A 19,300-nucleotide genomic window follows, 5' to 3' on the forward strand; every position below is an offset into this window, starting at 1 on the left:
TGTATGTGTATGTGTATGTGTGTGTGTGTGCGCGCGTGTTTATCTCTGCAACATCCGTGTTGGTAAAACAACAACAACACAAGGAAGCCGTTAAAAAACCTCGAGTTTACCAGTTTCGGCAGCAGCTAATGTGTCAGTGTCAGCCTTGATGATTTATGATTCATTTACCAGGCTTTATCCAAGTCTAGTCATGACTGTATCAAATAACCTTTTTATCTACCAACATATCTAGTAGTATAAAATGCAAGTAGGTGTTTTTGAGTTTTCAAACCTAAGCAATATGTAATGTTTACATTAGCACTGTTGTCAAATGTAACATGCACATATGAAGGGTTCTTTGGGTCAAGCTGTTTATACAGTAAATGATGTGAGCAGTGTATTATGAATCATAGTCAAAGGCTTTTTAAGGCTCTGATGCTTATTAGTATGACATGGATATTGATCATTTTATGTTAGGATGTCACAAAACAACCTTTGTTTATGCCTTCAGATGTGTAAAATCCTATAGAGTGGGTTCTGTGTGAGTGTTGTCATATCAAGCTCAAAAAACATTTTCATTTGTAGGTATTTCATGCATGGGCTTTGCAAAGAGGGTGACAACTGTCGATATTTACACGACCTCAGCAGCTGCAAGGCAACCATGACCTGCAAGTTCTTTCAAAAAGGATGCTGTGCTTTTGGAGACCGTTGCAGGTAAGAGACACAATGATGAAACATTTAGACTCAAAATGTGCTTCAAAACAACTGCTGACTCTCTTGACTAGATCTGTGCAGATGTTACATAACATCAAAGGTAATGTAATCTGTATTTCTGTGTTTGGGGCCGTAACACATGAGGTGTGTTTAAATGTAGTAGTGGTAAGCAAGGCTTCTGAGAAGTGCTGTGTGTAGCTTCAGTAAGTACCCGTGATATTCGAGAAGCAGAATTTTCTGTAAACAAGTAGTTGAGTTTGTCGCTTTCTTAAAGGGATAGTTCCCACAAAAGCTGTGGGAGTATCTTTTTGCTGCCAAACACAAAAGTTGATATTTTGAAGAGTCTTTTGACATTGGCTGCCACTGAGTTTCATTGTATGAAAAAACGGTCACTTAAGAGCTGTCAAATTAACTATTACAGGTCGAGTTGTGTTTGCATTTTACGCAGTGGCGTGCACAGGAGGGAGCCCCTGCCCCTTTAATTGCCGATGCTAAAGTGCCTTTTCAGTCCGATCTAGGTGCCCCCGGACCACGATTTCTACCAAGGGGGAAGACCGTGAATGTGCACTCATAATGACACTTCGGAGGTCTGTGCACGCCACTGATTTTATGCATTTGTCTTACATTAATGTTGCCATTTTTATACCTAAGGACACCAAGTGCACTACAAACTGGCCTACAAACTGACCGTTTGCATTTGTGTTGTATTAATAATAATAATAATTTATGCATTTAGCAGACGCTTTTATCTAAAGCGACTTACAGTGCATTCAGGCTATACATTTTTACCAGTATGTGTGTTCCCTGGGAATCGAACCCACGACCTTTTGCGTTGCTAACGCAATGCTCTACCACTGAGCCACAGGAACAACATTATTAATGTCATTAATGTATTAATGCTGTCTGTAGATATATGAATGCCAAAACTAATGCAACACAAATGCAAATGGTCTGTTTGTAGGCCATTTCTTTTTGAGTGCAACTACTGGCGTTTATATACCTCTAGACACTCAAAAAGAAATGGCCTACAAACAGACCACTTTTGGCCATTGCAGTCAAACGCATTGGCACTGGAAGCAGTGTAAAAATTAGCCTGCGAGCCAGACAGTGCAGACAATGTTTGTCTCATATCTGTCTGCGGTCAAGTGTATCCCCATAGTAACTGCTGCCCCCAGCTCGGCAGTATGGGAATGTCTTTGTTTGCCGAGGCTGTTCTATGACAGCATTACATCTGACCGAGAGCTCCCTCTTGCTCGGCTTGAGAGGACTGTTTCCTGTGCTTTCAGGGTCTTGAGCTTAAATATCTGATGTCTGGAGTCTAGATTGATGTCTGACAGAGTTGTATTGTCAGCTTTGGCAGATGTATGGGGAGGTGCAGTGATGCTTTTGTCCCCATATGGGGTTTACCACATTATTTTTTTTGTGAGGAAGGGGGGGCTGAGCTTTCATTAAGTTTGTGTGTAGAAAAGGCTTCAATGTATGCTTCATTATGGATGGATTCTTCTTTCCTACTTTGTGTTTATCTCTTGCCATCTCCTTCCATGTAACTCCACCCCCACCAATCTGGGGGCCAAATAAAGCAGCACACTGCAGCCTGCATGGCAATTACATAACCCCAGTGTGTTAACATGCATCTCTCTCTCTCTCTCTGTCTCCTTCTGCTGCTGTTGCTACCGCCGTCAGGTTCATTCGGTTCATTCTGCCATTCTGCAGTAGTCACTTGTGCTTCCACCGCTGTGTCATTTATTTATGCGACCCCCACGTATAGGCCGACACACAGGCGCACAAACACGCATTGGTCTAGAATAGGGCTGAAAGACCCAAGAGGTTTGAGGACGGAGGGGTCTGTGGATGCGTAAAGAAAGCTCTGAAGCGTGTTTTGATGGGGAATAATGAGAAATATAAACGACAGATGCTATACTATGACAATGTCATCGGACTTGTTAGCTATCGTAAATAATAGTATTCTATGAGTGTTTTTATTTTGGGAATGGTTTCCTGTAATATTTCATTTAGAAATCGTATTGCCACTCTTGTGTTAAGGTTTTATTTAAGTTTAAATTATTGATTTTTTTTTTACATATATTATTTTCTAATTATTTATATTAGATTGTTGTTTGTTATTATATATTATTTATTTGATATTACTTACTAAATTGACTCTTGTTTCTGCAGCTCAAATTAAAGTGGTTTGATTTCCAGGGAACACGTACATACTGATAATACGCATACTTCAAATGCTTGAATGCATGTTGGTTTGAATAAAATGCTTTGTTTTAAAAAAAAGAAAAGCAATATGTAACTTAGTACAAGTAGATCTACAAAATAAATACACAGCATGCACATATCATTTTAGATTACTCATATTACTTATGAATAACGATTAGGGCTGCACGATAAATCGCATGCGATATTTAACGCGCATCTTGTCAGTAAACTCGGTTCTTTAATCAGCGGTAAATCTCCATCACATATTGTGCAGCCCTAATAACGATCAACTCTTTACTTATTACAAACACTGTACCATGAATGCTGTAAAAAAATAACATTGGTGAATTGTATTTATAATTAAAACCTTATCATTACCTTATTGCCAAATTAAAATCATGTCATTATCCTCTTGAGGAATTCAAATGGATTGGTTATTGTCTTAAACAATCATTGCATGTGAAAACTAGCTGTTTCTTACTAACAATTATGTTGTCTGAAACATTTCCTGAGATGCAAGCAACCCAACACTACATATAAAACTTGTTCTTGTACACTAGTAAGGTCGACTGGTTTACCTAGATTTGTTTTCTGGTATTGTTGTTGAAATGTTTAGCCATTATATTTTCATTAGCATGCTGAAGACCGTAGACGGTTTGCACTGTAAACCCCACTTGGAAATGTTACGTATTTAAATGAATCACTTCTGAAAGAGGCGTACTGCTGCATTATGATTGTGAACAAGACATGTACTCACCATGGTAACCAGACACACTTTTCAGGTTTGTGACTGTATCAGCTTGAGAAAAAAAATATCACCAATGGGAAACACTCTGACACCTAAGACAGAAAAAAACACCCCGGCGCTTAATGATTATAATGTGCTAAAGCCTGTCTAAAATAGTTTATCTGAACACATTGTTTTAATAACAGCCAACACTCACTTAAATATGTTATACTAGTAAAAATGTAATAACATTTCATGACTATTACAGGCCACAGAGAACAAGTTTTTCATTCAGAAGCTTTCATTTTAGAGATAAACTATGTAGGCCTAGGGGGCATTTTCATTGCATGGCTTACCTGGTGTATCAGTCCATATTTTATTGTATTTTCCATTAAATTTGCATTGTGCCTCAGGTATGAACATAGCAAACCTGCCAAGCAAGACGAAGTCCCTAGTTCTAAGCCGTCGATGCCGCTGACCGCTGCTCCCCTTGCTGGCACTCCTGATCCCGTGTCTGATGGGCCAGGTGGTACGACCGATGCCCAGGAGAAGCCCCAAGGCTTGGGGGCAGTGGACTGGGTCAATGCTGCCGAGTTCGTGCCAGGGCAGCCCTACTGTGGGAGGGGTGAGTGTAGCAGGGAAAGATGTTCCGTTGTCATTGCCAAGACAATCTGTGAAAACACGGTGCCAGCAGATAAGCCAAGCATTCGGTGTACAATATGAAGGCTGTTTTACAATTAGGCTTTTATTTTAGATCTGTTTGTTTGACCAATGCTTTGGTTTGTCATAATAATGCTGTCACTGTTGTGGTGGTTACTGTTTTTGTGGCACACTTCTTCATTGCTGTATACAAGAACCAAAGGAACTGATTTTCACTTCCTGGAAAATAAATTAGAAAAAATGTATCTGGATTCTCTTACTCCGATTCTTTGACAGGCAGATTGGGCTTGAACTAGCTGTAACGTTTCAATACATTTTTGTAAATAATTAAATAATGTATTGTTAACACTTAACAATAAGGTTCAATTCGTTAACATAAATGCTGTAAAAGTATTGTTCATTGTTAGCAATTCATTTTACCATAGTTTCGGTCTTGCAGTTACACTTATGCATTTGTCAAGTACTTTTATCCAAAGCGAGTACATTCAAGCTGTGCATTTTATCAGTTACGTGAAAGCATATCGTATTTACTTAATGATGTGCAACAAATTCGATCATTGGCACTCGATTGAGCCATTAATGGAATCTGTGTTGCAGAACTCCAGACGGATGCCACTCTGCTATAATAGTATAGAAATAATACTAAAATAACACTGCTATGTTGTAATGTAGCCCATTAAATGTAGGCTTTTTAAAATTGCCAAGCAACGTAGCAACTTGGCACATTCTTATAGAACATGTGGCCTCAGGTGTGCATTTATCGCCATTTTATGACTACTTCAAACGTGGCGCATACAATCAGAACTAGCCGTTTTATAATGCAGCATAAATAATCAGCCCCCTTACTAAAGTTTGACTGACCCTGCAGACGCGGCAGAGCTCAGGCTGTGCTCTACCAGTGTGCTTTCTTGTTCTCGCTGGCCCAGACCCTCTTACATTTATCTTAAAGGGTGACTTCATCAGCAACGAGCTGAAGGAACAGTGCTGTTTCTTTCCTAGTCTTTGGGTGGCGGCCAAAACTCCTACATTCAAGAAAGCAGGTGCTTTTCTTCCAGCGTTTACTGTGGTAGACCACATTACGAAACCGTCAAACACATCAATAAATCTTACGGTTTCTTCCTTGCAAATTTCTTTCAGGTCATTTATGTCTCAGTCTAAGGGACTGGATTTAAAAAAAAAAATCCATTCTGTCATTTGTGGTGTCATCTTTAGATTGTAAACAAAAAGATCGGTATCCTTCAGCCCACACCACAATAATGTGGTTGATTTCCTATCCCTATCCCAGGAACTTGGTTGTTAAATCTTACAATATTTGTTCTCCCTGCAGCTGACCCAGTGCAGTTAGAGGGGCCTGGACTTCTCATCGAAGAAGAGTACGAGAAAGAACTAGCTAACAAAGAATTGAAGAAACAGCTTTGCCCGTACGCCGCTGTTGGCGAATGTCGCTATGGCCTCAACTGTGCCTACCTCCATGGTGACGTTTGCGACATGTGCGGCCTACAGGTCCTCCACCCGTCCGACACCTCTCAGCGCTCGCAACACATCAGGGTGAGTAGCGGACTTGCATCTTTTTCTCAGACTCTTTTAATTTTCGGAAAGTTTTAGAGTAAAATCTCGAATTTTTTGTTTACGGCAGGCCTGCATTGAAGCTCACGAGAAGGACATGGAAATCTCGTTTGCCATCCAGCGTAGTAAAGACATGATGTGTGGCGTGTGCATGGAGGTGGTGTTCGAGAAAACCAACCCCAGTGAACGCCGTTTCGGCATCCTCTCCAACTGCAGCCACTGCTACTGCCTCAAGTGCATCAGGAAATGGCGGAGCGCCAAGCAGTTCGAGAGCAAGATCATAAAGTAAGACTGTCCTCAAGATAATTAAACGTGTATTAAGTTGAATAGGATTCTGGGGAGCTGATCTTTAATCATTTTGAATATTATGATCATTATCTTAGGATTATCATCTCTAATTGTAATTGTCCACCTCTTCTTTTAAAGATCAGTGCTGGTGTAAAAGGAAGAACCATATTTTTAGTGACAAATCAATGTGTTCCCAATCAGGTCCTGCCCAGAGTGTCGAATCACATCGAACTTTGTCATACCAAGCGAATACTGGGTGGAGGACAAGGAGGATAAGAAGCAACTCATTCAGAAATACAAGGATGGCATGGGGTATACAATTGAGAATTTCACTGAATAAAGTCATAGTTAAATTGTAATAATTAAGTAATAAATAAGTAATAATTAAATTGTCATTTACGCACCCTATTGTCGTTTGCCTTCCATGGAACACGAAAGGTGACTTTCTGCAGAGTATTCTGGACACGCTTATCCATATGTGACCCTGGACCACAAAACCAGTCATTTTTTGAAATTGAGATTTAGGCAACATCTGAAAGCTGAGTAAATAAGCTTTCCATTAATGTATGGTTTGTTAGGATAGGACAATATTTGGCCGAGATACGACTATTTGAAAATCTGGAATCCGAGGGTGCAAAAAAAAAATCAAAAATACTGAGAAAATCACCTTTAAAGTTGTCCAAATGAAGTTCTTAGCAATGCATATTACTAATCAAAAATTAAGTTTTGATATATTTACAGTAGGAAATTTACAAAATATCTTCATGGAACATGATCTTTACTTAATATCCTAATGATTTTTGGCATAAAATAAAAATCGATAATTTTGACCCATACAATGTTTTTTTGGCTATTGCTACAAATATACCCCAGCGACTTAAGACTGGTTTTGTGGTCCAGGGTCACATATAATGAAAGTAAAGGGGGCTGGGACTGTGACAAAAATGACAAAATATGCACCATAAATGTTTTTCACTTTACTAGTGCACTATATTCCAGATCTTCTGAAGTCATACTACAGCTCTGTGTGATTAACAGACCAAAATGATTAATTATTCCTTTAAAATCTTTCCCTCCACTGCAGTTCTCAAATCAAATTAGATATTAATTTTCATCGATTTTCATGATAAATGTGAGAACCAATTCTGTGTTGCTTCAGTGGTGTTAAATGGCATTGATGTGTCATTTTTGAATGCCATGCAGATTTTGTAGTCGTTTGGTGGAGGGAAACATTAAGATAAGTAAATGACAGAACTGTAATTTTTGGGTGTACTGTCGCTTTAAGCCCAAAGCATTTTATGATTCATTTGTTTAGCTAATCAGCTTTGTCCATCTTCATACCCAGGAGTAAACCATGCCGATATTTTGATGAAGGCCGTGGGACCTGTCCGTTTGGAGCCAACTGCTTTTACAAGCATGCTTTTCCTGATGGGCGTCTGGAAGAGCCTCAACCCCAGAGGAGACAGACCGGCTCCAACGGAAGAAACCGGGTAAAGCTTCTACTGAAGCCTAACGGCTATTTTCTCCCAATGTTAGTGCCAAACTGAAAATTTCGTTACGTGAAAGCTTATCGTATTTACTTAATGATGTGCAACGAATTCGATCATTGGCACTCGATTGAGCCATTAATGGAATCTGTGTTGCAGAACTCCAGACGGACACCACTCTGGGATCTTTTCGACGAGCGGGAGAACAGCGACTCCTTCGACAACGAAGACGAGATGGTGACGTTCGAGCTCAGCGAGATGCTCCTCATGCTTCTGGCTGCCGGAACTGACGATGATGTCACCGATTCCGAAGATGAGTGGGACTTGTTCCACGAAGAGCTGGACGATTACTACGAGCTGTACCTATAGCAGGCCTCCTTCTGTCCTTCGCTAACTCCCTCCTAGACTAACCCTTGTCCCTATTTACTCAATTTCTATCCCTATTAGAAACTAGACAGGACTGTCTTGTGTGACTGATGGGCAGTAGTGTCTTTTTTCCCCTGTGTTGTGGCAGTGCCTTTCAGCAGGCCATTAAAACGATTCATTTCAAATTCAATAAATGAATATAAAACACGTCAAAAGACATAAAAATAGCTCTTGTGCTAAAAAATATTTTCTAGAAAGCCTTCTCCATTATGTGAGTCTGTCCATGTCTGGTTAATGTACTAGAATAAGTATAAAGAGCAAAAACAAAAGTAATTAAAAAAATTGCAAGAAAGGACACTAAGTTATACAGTATATAAACTTGGAAAGATATATCTAACAAACCGTACCGAGTTTATCTCAGGTGTGGGTTTGACATGTTTCTAATTGACTGTGAGGATACAGCAACTGTGTATGACTTCACTAACTGGTGGCTGTCAATGCTTCTGATATTTTTGAAATATCCCTCTTATGCACTGATTTTGACTGGGTGGGAGGTGGTGGTGGTGGTGGTGGCGGGGAGCTACCTGGAGGTCACAAATGCACTCGTCAACGTTCACACGGACAACTCGTGATATTTATCCTTAAATGTAATGTCCTTTTGTTTCTCTCTCTATTAAATATCCACTGAGTTGTTTTTTTTTGTACCTGTTTAGCTGTACCTTATTAGCTGTGGTATCCCATGGGAAGTCCCTATGAACTGAGTGCGCTGATAATTTGTGAATCTGGACTCCCAAAAGCAGACTTAAATGCATTCAAATATGAAGCTGAATGTTCATCAGTTTAACTGTATTAATTGTAAATCTGTTTTGCTTCAGTGAATATTGCATATTAAGCTCAGCTGGCAGTAGTCAAACCACAAACACCCAAATGTTATTCGGTTCTTGTCGAACTTGGTCGATATGCATATGTTTATACAGAAATGTGCTTGTTGTCTATGGTTCAGAACCATCCAATGTAACTTGAAATTAAAGTTTATTATCAAATTATTAGTTGTCTATGGATTTTTATGTGAATGTTATTGACAGTCATATTTAGCCTTAGAGATAAAGTATCCATGCAGGGCATTTTAATTGCCTCTGTAGTTCTGTGCAATGGAGAATAGCCTACTGTCATGGTATTTAATTTAGCAGTTATGCTGTGGTCTTATTGGAGGTTGATGGCGGTTAAAAAAAGTCTTATTAATTCTGGCCTAAATTAAAGTTATACCTACAAAAAAACTTAGAAAACGATGGTTTAAATGTTATAAGTTTAAAATCTTTTACAAATCAGCATTAAGAATACAGCCGACACACACTGTAACAAACTGCAGCATTTTTAATGAAACAATGCTCAGACTCTTATAAATAATGATACTCATTATGTTCATACTAGGCTTCTGATGTCCTACATCAGGCTTCTGTGAGTGATTACGCTTGAATGCACATCATCTTTAAGACAAATGTGACTGTCTATAAAAGTATTGCTTTGGAGAGGCCTTTTGCATTTTACTTGTTTTCCATTTTTATGGAAGCTGTTTTGTGAAAGGCACATCATATATCAACATTATTCTTATTTGATCTACATTATCTTTCCAGAAACAAAGCATCTTTGAATAAAATGCTTTGCAGGTTTTATTCTGAGATTGCCCCCTTTTTATATATGATTAGAATTACTAATAATTTTAATAAAACTTTTTAAAATGTATATTTTCAACATGGCTTCACCAAGTATAAATATGATCTTGTTAAACATATAATATTAATTTATTTTGTGAAGGTAATTCATACCTTTTACTTCTAATTTTTCCACATTTCAATTAAAATTTCCCACATTTTAATTAAAACTAAAATCGTATTTCATTGTCTTTTAAAATATAATTTTAATATGCTTGTATTGTAAGGTAAATTACAGATAAGAAAAAAGTTTTTTTTTTACTATTGCATTTTTATATTCTTCTATAATTTCTATACTGTATAATTTATTTTGTAATATTTAAAGCACATCTTTACTATTAAACGGCTATTTGGTGAAATAGAGGTATAGGCCTATCAATAGGAAAGCTTGTCACGAAAAGAAAAATATAAATTCAATAGCCTGCAATCATTTCAAACGGGGAGATTAAATGTTTAAAACATGAATCCATGTTTTTAACGAATATCAGATCCGTAGATTTAATCATCACTTAGTTAATTATTTATCCGTTTTAATTGGAAGGGATTCTGTAAGTTCACATTCCATTCCAACGCAATTCCATAACGGGATTTCCTCCTCTGCCCCCTTGAGCGGCTAGCATTACACCAGCAGAGCCAAAACAAGTCAGGAATATAAGGCATGAATACAATGACTGCTGAAATCATAAAAGACATCTCCCAGCCCGACTCACCTGTCTCCTCAGCACCAGAAAACGGACAGCTGTTGTTCATCCGAAGCGTCGCCTCCAGGAGGGACACGCAGACCACCAGCGGCAGCGCCAACCTCGAGGAGGGCAGCTCCCAGCCCCTGGTCTCCTCCTCAGCCACAGCTCAGCCTCAGTCTTACACCATGACATCGGGCGAATTCATGCAGTCCACCCCTCTGTTCGTGCAGAGGTCTAATAAGAACCTGTTTTATAAGATCTTGTGTTTCCTCGTGCTCGTTCTCCAAGGAGGCATGTTGGATTTCTACCTCATCATCTTCACGGATCTCTACTGGTGCTCGTGGATAGCCACGGATCTGGTGGTTATATCGGGATGGGCGATCTTCTTCATGAAAAACGCCAGGAGTAAGCGCGAACGAGCTTGTGGTTTCCACCAGAAGAGCTCCATCTTCGGATGCAACCTCGGGGAGTTCACCTTCGCGTACCTGGCATGGCTCATCTACGTGATCGCGTCCACCCCGAAAGTGGTGCTCGTTCTGGAAACGTCCATCCTCGATCTGATCGCCCTGAAGGTGCCATTTGGCATCACCGGGTTTAAAATAACCATGCTGCTGTGCGCGCCTTTGCTTTACTGCCTCATCAACTCAATCATCGAAGATCCCAACGGTGCCACGCGCTTTCACTCCCAAGGCTGCTTCATGAGCACCTGCGTAGACATCCTGGACAGCTTCACGCTGGTGGAACTGCTCCTTAAAAACGAAATCTCCAACATATACCTTAGGTACACGGTTATATCCGTGTACTTCATCGCATTGGGCGTCCCGGTTGGTTGGCTTTACGAGTTGACGGCCTCAAAGATGAACTGTCGCTGGATATGGGCGAGGTTCTTCACCGGCGTGCTGCTCAACGGTCCACTCTTGGTGGTCAGATGTTTCCTCGTCTTTGTTTACAAAACGCCCATATCGGTTTTCATGTTCAAGAACATCTTCTTCTTGGGGTGTAAGTGCCTGGAGCTGGTTGAACAGTGCACGTCCTTAAGAGGTGTCCGGAGGTTTGCACGTGGACGTGGGGGTAACCCAGCCCAGTTCTCCCACTGCGTTTCCGAGAACGACATGTGTCCTCACGGCTATGTGAATACGCTGGCTGTCAATACTCAGTCGTAGATGCTCATTCGGGACTGGCTTTGACCGGCCGGGGGCCACGTAGGCTACTACACAGTGTGCATCAGCCCATTTAAGGGGAGGTACTACAGGTGCTAACATTCCTTTCCTTTTAATCAAAATGAAGATAAAACACACAAATCAGTTAATAAATAAATAAATAAAATGTATTGCTATACTTTGTTAAAGTACGGATTGTGAGGTATGGTCAGCTGCGAGCGTTAAAATTGACAAAAACGTATTTTAGAATTACAAATCACAAGTTAATAAAAAGTATTTTGTTTATAACGTCTTAACAGTGTGCTAACTGGGACGTAAATGCATACTGACAGAAACGCAGTATGCAAATTAGCCATCATGTAATTACATTTTCACAGGTGTGCATAATATAACAAGTGAACGCCACAAAAATGTGTTTGTGTGATTAACTCACTGGTTGCTAGTTGTCAGACTTGTTTGCAAATTTTTTTTTTTTTAGCAAATTAATAAAACAACAACAAAACTGACAATAACCAACAATAAGCAAAATTAGGATTCTGTACAAAACATGAACAATTTGGTTTGTTAGGCATTGGCCTAAATCCAAAATATAATTTGTGTCAGACAAGCCCAATATAGCTAACTGATTTTACATTATTTACTTGGTAGCCAATATGTGATATAAAATCAGAATAATTCAATGTTTATGAAAATATTATCCAGTATTTGAGACGTGTTCCATCAGAATAGCCAAATCTAACCAAAATACACATTTATGCCTGTAGTACCTCTCCTTATGAACACTGTCGTTCTCCTCCACTCTCAACAGGTGCTACAACCAAGCCACTCAACGTGCCAATGAAAAACATTCCCACCTGTGACCTCTGCAGTATATACTTAATGAATTGGGACGTGACTGTCAGCCAGTGCTTATATGATGATAAGAGAATCTTTGATTTGCACTTGTTTTGTGAGGCACTTTAATTACGTGAGGACTATTCAACTGAGGAAAGGTTGTAAGTGCAATGTTGTATAATTTATTTTCTATGTAAAAATGTCCTTAACTGACAGTAGGCTCATGTAGACACATGTTTATAGTGTTTTCAGATACTTTGTCAAGAGATGTTCCTAAATGCACTCCTCAAGTGTAAATATGCCTTGTGACTTGTTAGGCTTGGTGTACACTTCAAATTGTGAATGTGATGTAGTCCTTTCCTATTTGAAATACTTTGTCAGTGGCAATGGTACTTAGGAATGGAAAACTGCCGAACGGTGTATGATATGAATTCGTAATGTTCCTTAATGTAATAATAGGCTACTTTAAGCATAGAGTCTATGAGGATAACTGTAATCCATCTTTAATGACCAAACTCCATTGCTGGTCCCAACCAGCCGTATTACCATCATCAGTTTGTACAAGGCTACCTCTCTTTACAGAACCTCATGGTTGAAATCACAAACTAGTCTGTTATTCTGCTCAATTTCAGATGCTATTTTATTCATGCCAGTAAATGAGGTATGATTATCACAATGAATAATATTTTGATCATGACAATTATAGTGCTGATAGACAGACTTCAAGAGGACACTATCCATTAATCTACATGCAGTGCATCTATGTCTAAATGAGAATCTAAATATGTATATTTCCAAGCTCATTACTTACACTAAGTTTACACCAGGAACTTGAACAAATATGTCAAAGCTTAATATCCATGTTTCTCACTCCAAGTCTCCACCAAAATGGAAAATTCTGACATCATTTACACACCCTCATGTCGTTTCAAACCTGAATGACTTGCTTTCTTCCGTGCAACACAAACGAAGATATTTTAAATAATGTTTTTGCGCATATGAAGAAAGTCTATGGGGTCCAAACAATGTTGGTTTGGACCCCATTGAACTTCATTGAATGGACAAAAAACACATTTTTCAAAATATCTTGAATAAATAAATGCATCCAGGTTTAGAGTGACACGAGTGTGAGTAAATGATCACAGAATAGTCATTTTTGGGTAAGCTATCACAAGCAAACTTGTCCTGTCACTTTTAGTTTTAAAACGGAGTATTATATATGCTAGTCTAACATGTAATTACTAACAAATGTGCATCCTTATTCTAACATATTATTACTCTTGTGCTTTGAGGATTGGGGTACAGGGTGAGCTAAATGTGTTACATATGCAGGCCGAAAGTGCATTATGGGATTTTTGTGCCTCATTGCGCAGTATTTAACCTGACAAATATATACCACTACATACTACGCATGTTTTTTTAAACTACAGGTCTTAGTGTATGTACATAACCTTTTTGATAAGGAAAGCGACTTCCAACCCCACCTCTCGCTATTTATCCACATTAATGTTTTACAGAGAATTTTCTTACAAGGGCTTTAGTTTGCAAGTTAAGTTGTGTTTACATAAGACATTATTTGCACTGCAACAGCTGCAAGGGTCTAGAAGCATCCTGGTTAAATTGGTTAAAAAGTAATTTGAGGTCCAAAGTTGGATGTAATTTGATGCAAGTAAAGTGATTATTTAACTAAATTATTAAGTAAAAAGAATTACCAAAGAATGCTGCTTTATAAATTTAGAAATGTACTTACATAATATTATATACAAACTTCCAGAGTAAATGGTTATAGCTGTTAAACTGGAATGAAAAATAAAAATACAATAGTGCAATATAATACAACAAAACATTTCATCTGAGCAAATATGAAAAGACAATACAAGTGTAACATTGCAAGCCCAACCAAATTTCTTAGACGTGTGTTCGGTAGCTAACATAAGCTTAAAATCATGTGCTGTGCTGTTCTATATCAAGCTGTTTAACAAGGTACTTGTTCTGCTCCACAGTAAAAGAGCTGATCATTGAACTCGTCCATCTAGTCTGTTTCCTGTTTCTGTTGACACAAATAGTTTGAATGTTTTAGGAGTGACGGCCAAACATAGATTGTTCAAGAACACCGTGCCATGGTACTACGGCACACTGCAAATCACAAAAACAGCCAAAAGACGTACAAGTAATTCAGATCTCCGGTTTACTGGTGCAGAAACTAGAAGAGATCGGGCTGTTCTGGAAGAGGTTCATTTGTAACTTGGCCAGAGAGGAAAGGTCTTGCTGAAACTTGGGGTCCTCCCTCACTGTGGAATACCTGGAACCATATCCCTGATCGGACCCTCGTGATGGTCTCGTCTCAGAAGCACCCTCCATTTCACTTTCCTCCATCTCCACTGGCTGGGACACATTCATCTCCTGATTCAGATTGAAGCTGTCTTCCATTGAGGGTGGAGGCGCTATCAAAAAGCACTTTCTGCTGTCCGTCGGACAATTATCTGATGGTTCTCCCAATGGAAACGCAAAAGGAGGATGTGAGGGTTCCACTGGTCCTGGTTCAGCAAGGAAACATGGATAGATTTGTGGGTCCACTGGTGTCCTAATACCAGTCACGCTGGGTAATTCAAGAGGACATTCCATTGGTGGATAATAGGAAAGTACACTGTGATCTGGCTGGACTCTTGGATTAATAATCACCACAGATAACTCTTCAGGGTTCTCTTGAATTTGGGGACTTACAGAGCAGACACTCTGGGCCTCTTGATTGATGTCTACCTCCTTCACAAGGATTGGGAGTCCGATGTTTAGCATAGGTGTTAATTCATATATTGGCTGCATGGGCATCTCAAGAAGTGGATCGGTTTCCCCTCTCACTTCCTCCTCGCTGGTCACGCATTCTTTCTCAAACCAGTCTTGATTCTTCAACTGGTGTGCCTGGAATGCTTCGATTGCGTTCCTTAAGGCTTCGCCCGAGGGGCAATTGAAGTACTCGTCCTTTCCGATACCCTCGATACAGTGCTTCACTCCCTGCTGATACTTCTCCACATCGAGGATACGGAAATAGAGCTCCTCGAAATGCTTCATCAGCTTATATTTGACCGCAATGTCAAACATAGACGGCACATCGCCTTCGCTGCTTATGTCGTCAAAGTAAGCCACCAAATACTTCCCGTAAGAAGCCGGACGCTGCATATCAGGTGTAATCAGCTGAAGGGCGAGAGTCAGCATATCACCGACCGGAGAGCGCACGTCTTCCCGGAGGAGGATGCGAGGCTCTCCACACATCGCCCCCCACTTGGCTTGCACTCCTCGGGAGCAAAGGACCAAGATCTTGTTTGACGATTGCTCAATCTGTCGCTTTTTTTCCTCAAGCCACTGTAGCCGGCCGATGGTGCCGAGCCAAGTCGTGTCAAGTAGGTCCAGCATGACCTCAATGCCGCATTTGGCCCGCAGGAAGGCGCAAAGCTTCAGGACTATGTCTGTGTAAAGGGGATGATCTCTGGAGTAGATGATTAATACGGATCGTGGGCCGGATGAAACTGGTGGTACAAGACGTGGTGGTTCCTGTGGCTTTTTTTGACCTGAATTAAAATAATTAAAAAAATTTGAAACAGGGATATTCCTTGAAAATGATTGTTTACTGCATATTAGTTGTATTATTTCAGCCCTAGCACTATCTGTGTGGCTACCCACAGGAAGTTACTCTTGAAAGACATCACTGCCACTGTTATGTAACACGATTAAAATCAGTCTTTGAAGATAAAAACATCCATCTTAAATGTCAATGCTTACCATTCTGTGGTTTCCTGCAGCGCAAATAAATAGCACAAATACCAATGGCACAAATTAAGAGGCATAATCCAGCACAAATGATCTGAAGTGCCGAGTTGTTCTCAGGAGGGCTTGTTGGTACTGTGGAACATATATAAAAATGAGTAAAGTGGCATTATGCTTTTTACATTTTTCTTTTCTCAGTAATTCAAAAGGTGAAGCTGTTTCCATACACACCAGGACCACATATGTTAAAACTGTGATTCTTTCGACGACAGTCGTTGGCACACTTCCGGAAAAATGGCTGGATCTAAATAGGAAAAAAACACTATTAAGTCAATACACTAGTATATAAGAATTGTTTTATATGTAATCTTACTTTATTATTGGTGTAACATGTTTGTTTAGGCCAACACACCTGAACATCAAAATTACAGCATGTACGTGACCAGTTCTCCAGGTTATATGTCACATTTAGTAATGGATTGCTCTCCTAAATACAAAAAAACACCCTTTGAAAACAGTTCTGCCCAGTTTTATGTGCAGAGTCATATTATCCAGCCTTATTCATTTGGATATATTTAAATAGACATACAGATAAAATGTCTTACATTATAAAGAGTCTTCATTTCGGTGTCCCTGTTGCACTTAAGAAAAACATTGTATTTTTCTGCGTTCTCTCCAGGATTAAATGCAACATACAGAATATCCTTGCCATTTACACCTGTGGTCCTTCCTACGGTAACATTGGGTCGCCATGTATCCCCTAAGCAAAACATCAAACCAAATGAATCTCATAGGATAAGAAGTGAATACATACTTTAATACATAAGGTTTCAGGGTTTCTAGGTGTATATATATGTATCTGATTTGTAACCATTTATAAATAAGCTCTTCTCTCACCTCTTTCAAAACAGATTTTGGTTGTTCTCATCAAAAGGTCGTCACAACCTGTGGTTACAGATCGAAACTGAGCTATCATTCTGAATATAAATTGTCATGTAGAAATATCTGAACAAAATTTTTGTTTAATTTGTCACTTACCTGGAACATTAACTTTTAAGTTAATATTGTAACTGGTGTGTTGTAAATTCGGCTTGGGAAGGTTGGAGACAGTCACTACATATGTGCTGTCTGGATCTACCACAACTTTATCCAAAGAAAAAGACCACTAGAATAAAACAGATCATACATTAGTATTTGTGAGAATAAACAGAATAAAAACACAAATAAATAAATCAATCAGTCTTGCCTTTTCACCAACACTATTTCTCATGGACTTAAAAACTTGGAGGAACTTGTAATGAACACATAGATGTTCATTGGTTGATGACTTCAACACAGCAAGCTCGGTTCCTTTCAAATGAATTATGCTTCCTGCAAAATAAAAAAAAAATGGTTTATTAAACTTTGATGACTACAATGTGGTCCTAATTGGGAGATAAATACTTATTGATATACAAAATGAAAATAAAGAGTCCTTGTACCCCCTTTTGAAATCATTAAATATAGAAAATGTCTTAGTATTGGTACACACATTTAGCATTAAACAATGTGATTTCTTCATCATGAGCTTCATTATAGCTTCTTAATACAGTAAAATATAGGTCTAAACGCACAATTTAAAAGGGTCCCTTTGCATTAAACTTGTTTTGTTTTTTTTCAAGAATTTGTCCAAGTAAATTGATTTTTTCACATAATGTAACACACATATCTAAGACTTATCTGAAAACACATGATACCCACCATCATCCTTTGCTTTCCATTCTGCCACAATCACTGGCTCCAAATCACCTTTCATATTGCTTCTTACATCAAGATACACTGACAAATCATCCGGTTCACTTGGAGTGAAATCTGAAGGAATGAGCCATTCTTTATACAGGCAATTATCTGTGGAGGAAAATAATCAACCTTCAGTTTAAAATACAACTCACAATAATAAAGAATACTAAAGAAAAATGAAAGTAGGACTTACTGAACTCTGCAGTACACTGTACTTCCTGGAGAGCGAGAAAGAAACTACAATTGATCGCAAAAATATGACCCTCATTCAAAACTTTAAACCCCAAAGGGACCGTATCAGTGACTACATAAACACATTTAACATATCTAAATAAATATCTAACACTTTTTGGTATCTGCTGCTGGTCTTTATGTATTAACTTACCTCTCGTGTACAGTTCAGTGAGCGTCCATCATCCATAAGTCGGAGATTCATCACTACAGGTATGAAGGTGAAAAACACAGCACCTTTCAGGTACAAGAACTGCATGATCCGCGTTTGAACCTACATAAACCTCAGTACAGCTAAATTAAAAAGTTTTTACACAGGTTTTTAATAGACGAACGAGTTCGACAGCGACAAAGAGCACGGTAAACAAGGTGGCGTAGGTGCAGGAAACAGCCGACCTATAAAAGCTTCCTGGAATTATTGTAATATGCAAAGCAGCGTGACTCACACCTCCTGTACTTTGGAAACGCTGTCTGGTTGTGTCGCGTCGCGTCATCGTTCAAGACGCGTAGGCTACTGTACAGTTCGCGTTTTGTGCGTCATAGCAAGACGCGTAAAGGCGAGTCTATATTATTATTATTATTAATTATTATTATTTTACTGAATACAATTCACAAACAAACAAACAAAAAAACTGAAATTATGCAACGCCACATAAAAATGTGGCACATCATGAGTGCCAACACGACTTCACATTAGAAAAGAAAGGATAAAAAGGTAAATAGGAGAAGAGTAAATTACTTTAAATAAATAAATAAATAATAACCGTCAAAAACCTTCATACTCTATAAAAGTAAAGGAACACATTTTTATTAAACTGTGGTTCCTTTTTATTTTGTTTGCATAATTTAAACGGTTGCATTTCCACACGAGGGCGCTACTTCACCACTGTATGTATGTACTGTATGTAGGCCTGTTTATCAGTCTGTTAAAATATAAGCACATAAAAATATAGATATTAGTAGCCTATACAGATGTCAGTCCTGATAAATGTAGTAATTTCTTCTAGGAAAAAAATATTTACTTGTATGGAAATATATATACATACATTCTGATTAATAATATTAGGCTACCTCTGTGCAACATGGAGGCAGCATTTTCCTTTTAAACATATATATACATATATATGTTTAAAAATAAAAATGC

General features: G+C 38.8%; 3 protein-coding genes across 3 annotated transcripts in view; 2 read left to right on the plus strand and 1 right to left on the minus strand.

The window, feature by feature from the left end:
- Positions 1–8,802, plus strand: part of LOC107757257 (probable E3 ubiquitin-protein ligase makorin-1) — a 9,280-nt gene extending 478 nt beyond the window's left edge. Inside the window, exons 2-8 of the mRNA XM_016574678.1 lie at positions 565–693; positions 4,042–4,253; positions 5,616–5,836; positions 5,925–6,139; positions 6,344–6,454; positions 7,488–7,632; positions 7,789–8,802. Coding sequence (XP_016430164.1) covers positions 565–693; positions 4,042–4,253; positions 5,616–5,836; positions 5,925–6,139; positions 6,344–6,454; positions 7,488–7,632; positions 7,789–7,998 — 1,243 coding nt within the window. The 3' untranslated portion in view covers positions 7,999–8,802. The remainder of the gene's footprint in view (positions 1–564; positions 694–4,041; positions 4,254–5,615; positions 5,837–5,924; positions 6,140–6,343; positions 6,455–7,487; positions 7,633–7,788) is intronic.
- A 1,563-nt stretch (positions 8,803–10,365) lies between these two features.
- Positions 10,366–11,670, plus strand: LOC107757258 (cat eye syndrome critical region protein 6-like). Its single transcript, XM_016574680.1, has one exon. The coding sequence runs from the start codon at positions 10,366–10,368 to the stop codon at positions 11,551–11,553; it is 1,188 nt and encodes a 395-aa protein (XP_016430166.1). The 3' UTR covers positions 11,554–11,670.
- Positions 11,671–12,591: 921 nt separating this feature from the next.
- On the minus strand, positions 12,592–18,612 carry LOC107757259 (interleukin-17 receptor A-like). Its single transcript, XM_016574681.1, has 11 exons — positions 18,311–18,612; positions 18,119–18,143; positions 17,887–18,033; positions 17,393–17,517; positions 17,185–17,311; positions 17,044–17,091; positions 16,752–16,906; positions 16,559–16,633; positions 16,378–16,450; positions 16,162–16,281; positions 12,592–15,950 (listed from the first exon to the last, which is right to left on the minus strand). Exons 1-11 carry the CDS (start codon positions 18,413–18,415, stop codon positions 14,560–14,562), a joined length of 2,391 nt encoding a protein of 796 aa, XP_016430167.1. The 5' UTR covers positions 18,416–18,612; the 3' UTR covers positions 12,592–14,559.
- Positions 18,613–19,300: the final 688 nt, after the last annotated feature.

This window comes from Sinocyclocheilus rhinocerous, unplaced genomic scaffold, assembly GCF_001515625.1.
Source record: "Sinocyclocheilus rhinocerous isolate Xijiao unplaced genomic scaffold, SAMN03320098_v1.1 scaffold1164, whole genome shotgun sequence".
Lineage (NCBI taxonomy): Eukaryota > Metazoa > Chordata > Actinopteri > Cypriniformes > Cyprinidae > Sinocyclocheilus > Sinocyclocheilus rhinocerous.

Coding starts and splice junctions, on each gene's coding strand:
- LOC107757259 (XM_016574681.1), bottom strand. CDS start 18,415: ATGCAGTTCTTGTACCTGAAAGGTGCTGTGTTTTTCACCTTCATACCT. Junction 17,518..17,886: donor ATGGAAAGCAAAGGATGATG/GTGGGTATCATG, acceptor TTTATTTTGCAG/GAAGCATAATTCATTTGAAA. Junction 16,451..16,558: donor GCTGTAATTTTGATGTTCAG/GTGTGTTGGCCT, acceptor TTTCCTATTTAG/ATCCAGCCATTTTTCCGGAA.
- LOC107757258 (XM_016574680.1), top strand. CDS start 10,366: ATGAATACAATGACTGCTGAAATCATAAAAGACATCTCCCAGCCCGAC.